Raw genomic sequence first — 9,169 nt, forward strand, 5'->3', positions numbered from 1 at the left:
AAATGATGAGGCACTCTGTCATTATTATAGCTGGTTAACGGTGGCCATCAATAGCCTTTGCAATGTCCCTTAACGTTAAATTCAACCAGAGGTGCAAAAACCCGCGTACGCGCGTACCAGGGTACGTGACACAGAAGACAAAAAATCAGTGAAAAAAAAAACACATTAACAAAAAAAAATCCTCAACAGAAATGAAATTTCATGTTTCTTTCATCGACAAATAGGTACCTATTTCCTGAAAAGTTGCATCTCTAACCCATCTCTTGTGCCGCCCGCATCATCCGCCGTTCCTAGCGCCCAAGTCGGCCAGCTGCCCCGAACATTGCCGTCGGCCAATCGCTGCCAATCACGTGAAAGTTTCAGTCCCGTACTTCAATGTTTTAGCCCCATAGGAGTACGCGCACGCCCGTACGTGACACAACCTTTAAAGAATGTTCAGCGGACTGACGTGACACTACCTTTACAGCTGGTTTCTATGGCAACTGCATTGACGACCACTGAGAAGACAAAAAACAAAATAACGCTAGCAGCTAGCGAAATTCAGAACAGTTTTCCTTGTTCGCATGACACTCAAGCACCTAATAAATTACTTGTTTGATTGACGACAACTTAACGAAAAATTATTTTTGAGACAAAACCTATTTTCTACGCTCCAATTTATTTATTTTGAGTATTAACTGGCAAATTGCTTCCTTTCTGCTGTTTTATGACAAAACTCATGAGTTCTTGAAGTACTTGCATGCTTTTTCAAACCAATGCGAACCTTGAACCGGCGCAGAAACGGCGTGCGTGTCCCACGGCTACGCGCTACATGCGTTAGATGCGTGATGTGCTGTTATTTTTGTGCGTTTAACGTTTTGAGTATAGAGCGCAGTGAGGTTTGCGTTGGTTGAGACTCAAGACTTGGATTTCAGTCAAGCCCTAGGCCTGACTTTTTGCTGGATGGACTCCATCAAATAAAAGTAGATTTCGCATAGTGATCAAGCTCAGCTGTATGTAGGCATTCGTAAAAATGGTGTTTCCTTCAAGGGAAAAAGTGTTTTGTGGCTACCCAGGGTGTAACTTTAATGGCCAGCGCCGGTCGCTCAAATGTCACAACAAACGAGTTCATGGAGGTCAGCCTGTGAAGATCAGCAACAGTTCGTTCGGCACTGGCGGACGCTGGTGTAGCTGGATTCATGAAAAGGCAAATCAAAATGGTAAGTGTTTGAAAGAAGCAATAGTGTAAATAATTTGACATAACAGTTACCTACTAGGATTAACTTCCATTATCCGAGATGCATCCATAGCCTGGATATCAACTATAGTTTGAGTTCAGACATGGTCTTACACTTCAACTTGGTAGTTGAACATGGAATCATCAGGGCCATTCCCCTGGATATAAAAAATGTGGGTGTAAAGGGCTACCCAGTTCCAAAATTGCTCTTTTTTTTAAGTGAGACCCAAGGTCATTCAATAAATGTGAAGATGAAGTTTGGGTATTAGTATATATTAGGACCGAGTGGTGGACCCCTGTGTCCCATTAGATGTAGCCAGCACACCCAAGTGGGTTGCATTAGGTATGGGCTGATATGGGCAGCCCGGCAGGTGGATCCCAGTGGGTTTTGTTACATGGCTCCAACTGGACTGGGTCCCATGTGGGACAGCCCAGATTGGTGGGTCCCGCATGGGCTACATCTGGGGCCTGCATGCTGGACCCACCTGGGTGGTAGGAATCTGGACTGTCCCACGTGGGACCCAGTTGGAGCCGTGTGACAAAACCCACTGGGACCCACAATCAGTGTTTCATTTTTCAGCCTTTTTGGTGGCAAATCACACCTAATGGGGAAAATATTTTCATCCCTAAAATATGAATGACCAACTTTACTTCATCTCTGAAAAGAGTTTCATGTATTCCCAACAGCCAGTTCACTTGTCACTTGACAGTTGATCCACCCACATCCTTTTATTCCACACCCTGTCAAGATCCTGACATGAAATCCTGGTTTATCAGTTAGCATAAAAATTGGCATTACACCATTTTGCAAAAATACTGCAGTTATTTACTTTCTTTTTTTTTCATCCTAGGATTTTTTCTTCATCGGCACACCCAACCAATATCCAATCTTAGAACACTGCCCACAATCCACATGGTCTGGCGTCTGCTCATACCAAACCTATATGGGACCCACTTGGGGGTGTGCTGGCTGGGTAGTGGGTAGGTACTTATCAAGCATTCCATGTCAGTATTGTCAGTTTTCTTTAGAAATTTTGTGCAGTGTGCACGGAAGGTCCATGTCAGTTATTAAGATTCCCATGATGAAATTGTCATAAAAAAGTAGTTGCCCTGTAGTTCTAAGCTTATTTATGCAGGATCTTCTGGCATGCAAGATCAGATCCATTTTCTGACTATCTGTAACAGTCAATCTACCTACTTTATCTTGCACTGGAACTTCATTCAATGAAATTTGGAAGGGATCAAAGGGCAGTGCTGAACCATGCACTTGAGGTTGTTGTTATTCTCAAGCTATGGCATGAATACCTACTATTGAGTGCCATTTCCTTTTTATGACAATGTAATAATGTACCAATCACTGTCCAGTAAAAATATTTGGAAAATCGACGTTCTCCAAATTTTTACTCTTATCCTCCATCTACTTGTGATGTCAGTTGGACTGGTTGGGGTGCCAGGCAGTGCCATTTCCACCATTTTATTGTTCCATTCAGAGGGCAATGCCACCCTTTCCCTTTTCTTGCACTATTGTCTATCCAGTTCAAACAATAAACATTTAAGGTTTTCCAGTGGGTAGACCTAAGTGAGATCTGTAAGCTATGTCAAACAAACAAGTTGTTTCAATTAGAACTTTAAAAAGCTTGTACAAAGCTACTGCTCAAACCATGGTCTTTGTTATTGACTATGTCTTCCCTGCCTCCTCTTTTCTTGCAGCAGCATCCACTGAAAGTTGTCCCGAGGCTGCAGTTTGTGAGGGACGTCGTCCTGTGCCCAGCAGCAGTAGCGCCCCATCAGAAGGGCGCTCTTTTGTTGAAAGCTCCACTGATACACGCTGCAATGCTGTGGCATCCAAGAGTTGCCCTGTGGTCTTCAAGACTCGCCCAGTTCCACTGAGGTCTGAGAGACTTCCCAGCGTCGCAATCTCCGAGAGGGTGCAACTGGCTGTCATCCCAAAAAGGGCTGAATGTAAGCATCTGTTCACTGAATGCTCATTGTTGACCTTGTGTTGAGTTGTGTGTCTTGTGCTTGTATATAACATTTTACCGTCAAGCTACATTCTTTAAGCTAAGATAATGCAGCAAAATTTGATTGACCTTTATTGTTCCCAGTTACTCCTGGCCCAGCTGGTGAACAGGTGACGACTGGGCGCCAAAAACGACACCTCGATTCTTCCTCTGCCTCGGAGTGCCCAGCCAAAAAGCGCCTGGTCACTCCGTTCTCTGCTGAGCTGGACAGCGGAGCCGTCCCTGCGGACCATGCAGCGCCGCGGCTCCCACGGCCGCCTGCCCAGGAGCTGGAGAGCGGAGCCGTTCCTGCGGACCCTGCAGCGCCGCGGCTCCCACGGCCGCCTGCCCAGGAGCTGGAGAGCGGAGCCGTCCCTGCGGACCCTGCAGCGCCGCGGCTCCCACGGCCGCCTGCCCAGGAGCTGGAGAGCGGAGCCGTTCCTGCGGACCCTGCAGCGCCGCGGTTCCCGCGGCCGCCTGCCCAGGAGCTGGAGAGCGGAGCCGTCCCTGCGGACCCTGCAGCGCCGCGGCTCGACTCTTCACTAGGTAAGTGGGGCCCAATAGGCACGCCGGTGACATGGCTTTGTGTGAACAAAGCCCAGCCGTGATCGGAAAACGGGAAAAAAACGGGAATCCAATGTTAACTTAACAGTAGAAGCTGGAATTGCTGCAGCATTTGAATCTGCTCTACGTTTTACAGTTGGGCGTGCTTTCTGATTTAGGAGGAAGATGGACGTGATATAGAGTCTTTGTGGTCAAGGCTATCGTGATATTGGCTTGTTAGCATGGGTGTGGATTTCTGCCGAGTTTGGGTTGCCTGAGCTCTGCAATTACACGCCGGCTCAGCAGGCTTAGCTTTGGAACCGCAGCAGACGGCGCGGGTCAAGGTCATCGCTAAGGACGGCGGCGGATTTTCTACGCCTGGGTAACCCCAACTCAACAGAAATCCACTCCTATGCTTGTAAACAAAATAATCTGAGGCTTTTACATCGTGTCAGCCTGTAGTGATTTCCATTGCACTGATCACTGCCTGTATGCTCCTGCATTCAGCTGCTATGAGCTGATGTCTGATTCCTTCTTTCTCTGTTTTGTTGACAGACTCGATGAGTGACCCAGCAGACCTGGCGGCAGCGCCGCGGCTCCCACGGCCGCCTGCCCAGGAGCTGGAGAGTGGAGCTGTCCCTGCGGACCCTGCAGCGCCGCGGCCCCCACGGCCGCCTGCCCAGGAGCTGGAGAGCGGAGCCGTCCCTGCGGACCCTGCAGCGCCGCGGCTCCCACGGCCGCCTGCCCAGGAGCTGGAGAGCGGAGCCGTCCCTGCGGACCCTGCAGCGCCGCGGCTCCCACGGCCGCCTGCCCAGGAGCTGGAGAGCGGAGCCGTCCCTGCGGACCCCGCACCTGGCCAAAGTAACAGGTGCAGTGGTATGTGTTCGGCATGTGGTGCATCCTGCAGTTCCACGGGATTCTCGCCTGCAGATCGGCAGCTGTTGACTCGCATTGAACAGAGGCTGGAACATCTCACGCAGACAGTTGTGCCTGGTGACCAGCTTCGTTTTGTAGACGAGGCTCGCCGGACTCTCACTCAGCTATCGAACAGCAGTGGGCAGGCAGGTGACAGTCATCAGACACCAATGTCTGATGACCCGCAAGTGACTGCCACGCTATTGCGTTCTGGAAGGAGCATTGCAGCTATCCAGAGGGCGACCGGCGGAGATTTGATATGGGACCCATCTGGTAAATATCTCCGGTGTAAAGTCTGCGCGCCGAGTGGTGGCAAGAAGTCACACCATGGCATCTTCGCCTACGATGTAGCATGTGGCACATCGTTTGAAACGGGACAGAATCTTCCCCAACGTTTCAGGTCGCTGAAAGTCCGCGTGGGAGAACACTTCCGTTCAGGAGCCCACAGGGAGGCGAAGACAAAGCGCGCTCAAGAAGAGGCGAGGCAGAAGACTCGCGTTGTTGTGGACGCATCTGCGTCATCGCATGTCCTTCGCTCGACATATTTTGTGCTAAAAAACTCGCTTGGACATAACCTGTTTGAAGACCTAATTGTCCTTCAACACCTGAACGGAACGGAGATCGGAAACATCAATCATTCCCGAATGATGATGGCGACCGCCCGCTCCGCATTCAGTGAAGCTGTCATTGAGAAGGTAAAGGAGCGGATTGAGGAGCAGCCATGTGTATCAGTTCTGGCTGATAAAGTGACTGTCGCTCGCCGCACGGTCGACATCACGGCTGTGCTGATGCTGATGCCAGATGCCGAACCGGACGAGATCTTCCAGAGCTTCGTGGTTGGAGCCCCGATCGTGAAGCAACACGACGGTGATGGTCTCGCAGCTGACATTCGGGACACGCTGAAGAGAGTTGGCGTTGTTGCTTCAGAACAGGTCTCCGCTGTGGCGGCAGATGGGCAATACCACCACAACGATGTGCCGGCCAAACTAGCCCGCATGCTGGACGGCCACTCCGTCTTCCCAGCTGTGTGGGACCACTCCCATCTCATGAACCTGGCGGAGTCTGACGTAAGGAAGGCCGCCGAGATGGCGTGGGTCCAGGACGTGGTGGACCTGATGACGGCAGTCAGTAAGCGTTTCTCCATCGGCAAAGGCTGGGAGGATCTGGTGGCGTGCGGCGAGAAGCGTGGCCAGAGACCCCTTCGACCCAAGCTGTGGTCGGAGACCCGGTTTGCGGCGCACGCGGCTCAGGTGATCACCGTGTTTCGCCGCAATCTGCCGCTTCTGTGCGCCGCGCTCGAGGAGAGGCTGGACGCTGAGGAGGCGCCCAGAGCTGCGCAGCTGAACGAAATGAAGAAAGAGCTGGCTCAGCTGAAAGGTAAGTCATGCTTTTCGAAAACTTAGGTATGTGCTAAAGCTGTTTTTGACATGAATTTTTCCCTTTAACGATGAACGGTCACAGAAAACGAACTTAAGCATATTTGCTATGAGTCTGAGTGAAGTTCATAATTTTATGCATTTTATGCAATTAATGGGTAATAGGCATTATAACCAGATGTGATCGCCATTAATATAGGTATGGTAGTTGGTACCAACAACAGCCCTTTTGTACAGATGCGACGTTCGAGATCCGACTCCGGGCACTTGAAGACATATATTCGGTGCTGGCAACACACAGCAAGGGCGTCCAGAGCACGCGGGCTCTGCCATGGGAACGCCAAGCCAGCCAGACAAAGCTGGTTGATCTGCTGGAGCGCATGCGGGTTGCTCTCGTGGCCCAGTTCAAGAAGACGCCCACTGTGTCGGAGCTCCTGGACGTCTCAGAGAAGGAGGAGCTGTGGCCCAGTCTGCTGCAGAACAGAACAACACCACCAGCAACTGAGGTAAGCTAGCCGCTCCCATAACACGCCCGGCAATATGGGGTTACTACGTGTAACGTATGAGCAACTGCAGGCAGGGATAGTCAGGCTGGTGCCTGCTTTTCGTTTTCTATCCTACACTTGACAGTGCTGCAAATGCTGATTATTTTTTATATGCCTTTGATCAGGTTGTGATTGAGTCTTTAATTGTTATTCTTGTCAAAGAAAATGTGCGTTATTAACACTCAAATAAGCACGATCCTGTATGCTCTACGATAATCATGTAATAAGCCAGTGAGATCTAAATTTATCTGAGCCAGGTTGATCATGAGTAGTTAATGCATTTTGAATACAAGTCATGCCAGCGTGTTTGCTAGCTGTCTTGTCAGCTTCATCGTTTTGCCTATTAAACATGTCCGAGCTAAACAGCTAGCAGATATAAATAATTTCGGTACATGTTTCGTCGTTCAGTGGGGGGGGGGAGGGGGTCGGGAACTTCAAAGACGTAAGCGCTGGAGCTTTTTTTGCACGCTGCGAAGTGTTAAGCTCACGCCTCCTCGACAGGTTGCCAAGGTGGCTCGCTACTGTTCGAAGCTGACAGAGCGCCTGCAGTTCCGCGGTAGGGGGCAGGACAAGGGTGGATCTCAAAAAGGTACGTCCAACGGAGCCATCGCAGACAGCATGGACGACATCCGATGTGTGGCTGACATCCAGCAGGTGGCTGTGTCCAACACCCCGCCACAAATTCTGGCTCGTCAGGTTCACGAAGCCAGTATGAGGCTGGCTGGACGGAAGCTGGTCCCTCTGTCCTCCGTCCCCACGGCACGGCAGATCGAGGCGGGCATCGTCCTCCTCCGTGTCCATAAAGCGCGCACCAGCCCGGAGCTGTGGAAGGCGCTGGTGGACAAACGGGGCGGAGACCCGGAAGCCAGGAATTACGGGAACCTGGTGACGCGACTCTGGCTCGTAAACCCCCCAGAGAGTGTAGTCGAGTCTATGGCGAGCGTCATTGGTGAAGTGTTTGGTGAACACCGCCAGCTCGACCACACCAATGCGGCTGCTGAACTGATTGTGCGCTGGAACGGGCCAGCTCTTAGTAACGCTGGCCGCCTCATCCGCAGCGTCCAGCAGCGTCTGTCGGCCAACAACACGTTCAGATGCACACGCCGAAACGTGTCCATAACACAGGCGTTTGAGGGCACAGTTATCTCACGCCACAAAAGGGCACCTGATGCGAAGGCATGTGTATGGAAAGTTTGAGGACGTGTGTAACGCAAACCCCTGGAAAAGTCATTTACACGTACAGTCCACAGCAGAAGTAATGTGGGGTTTCAGTCATGGGTATGTTCTGTTTCTGAAGCTTAGGAACGATTAGCCAGACTACAATGAAACTTTGAATGTAGCTTATATGTATCGTCACCCTTGCAGCTGCAACTTTAGCTATTGACATCTTCTTTTCGATCACTCCGCATTAAACAATCGCCAGTCAAAGCCAACCCTTGAGATTGGTAAAACCCTACATTACTTTAGCGGTGGGCTATACCTCATCTGATAGTGTACTTCTTTGGTATGTGCGGATTTCCGGCCACGTGTAGTCATGCTGGTGGTGCTAGGTGAAAAATTTCGATGTTAAGCGGAGATTTTAGAACGAACTAGATTATCGATCAACTAATTCCACAACGTAAAAGTTCTATCTTATTCTTAAGTTCAGACAGCCCGTCATGCCTATTTAGATAGCTCCGACTGTCGCCTGTCTCGATGTCGGCGGTGCTTGATTCGCGCGGATAATATTATACGAAGGGTACCTCTGCCTGGTTTCAGTGTGTCGCAAAGCGATCATGGTGTAGTTGTATATTTTGTTATCGGCGACGGTGTATTTGAGTGGCAGTGTTTCATGCCACCAGCCATTTGTAGCTCCGGCTGTCGCCCATCTCGAAGTGTTTGCTTTGTTTGATTCGGGTGGACGAAAGTCTGTAAAGGGTGACAGGACTGCTGTTTTATTCAAACGCCTAAGGCATAGAAACATGACACTACTTGTATACTAGCTGTTTGCCTTCAGACCCTACAAGGTGTTGGACATATCAAGCTGAAATGTCATTCTTTGCAAATGTACGATTGCACCCTGGTACTAGGGCAGCATCCAAAGATTGGCGGTTCTGAAGTTATTGACCATTTTAGCTTGTAATATTATGTATGCAAATTCATTAAAATTATTTTTATTTTGGTCAGAAATGTGATGATTTATATGAGGCTACGCAACAAGTTCTCAAAATTGCGACATTCTCGATTAAGTAACAAGATTGACCCACGTGACAGAAATGGCCTGTCAGCAAAGTACGTGACAGTCTCAGAGGTTTTTGCACCTCTGAATTCAACAGCGAGCATGCTTTAAAGGGATAACTCAGCATTGCACATCCCATTTACAGCATGGTTCCGACAGTTTCGTCATTTGTTTCACACTCCAAAACCACAGCGCAGCGTTTTCGCGCGTCATGCCGACAGATAAGCGACAAGTTATCGCCTCTTCAACATTATAATCCCTCAGGATCCATCTGCATGAAGAATTACACCTGGCTCTTCAGCTGGGTGGAAACAATTTCAGCAACACCCAGGCTTTTATCAGCACCCCGCGGCAGC

General features: G+C 49.9%; 2 protein-coding genes across 2 annotated transcripts in view; one reads left to right on the forward strand and one right to left on the reverse strand.

The window, feature by feature from the left end:
- LOC122384972 overlaps positions 1 to 9,169 on the reverse strand; it is a 52,033-nt gene that overhangs the window by 23,935 nt on the left and 18,929 nt on the right. The gene's annotated exons all lie outside the window — the stretch shown is intronic.
- On the forward strand, positions 168 to 8,888 carry LOC122384962. The gene is made up of 6 exons (XM_043372833.1): positions 168 to 1,199; positions 2,927 to 3,178; positions 3,322 to 3,762; positions 4,315 to 6,051; positions 6,288 to 6,556; positions 7,097 to 8,888. The coding sequence occupies exons 1-6, from the start codon at positions 1,013 to 1,015 to the stop codon at positions 7,790 to 7,792; spliced, it is 3,582 nt and encodes a 1,193-aa protein (XP_043228768.1). The 5' UTR covers positions 168 to 1,012; the 3' UTR covers positions 7,793 to 8,888.

This window comes from Amphibalanus amphitrite, unplaced genomic scaffold, assembly GCF_019059575.1.
Source record: "Amphibalanus amphitrite isolate SeventyFive unplaced genomic scaffold, NRLGWU_Aamphi_draft 000014F_arrow, whole genome shotgun sequence".
Taxonomy (NCBI): domain Eukaryota; kingdom Metazoa; phylum Arthropoda; class Thecostraca; order Balanomorpha; family Balanidae; genus Amphibalanus; species Amphibalanus amphitrite.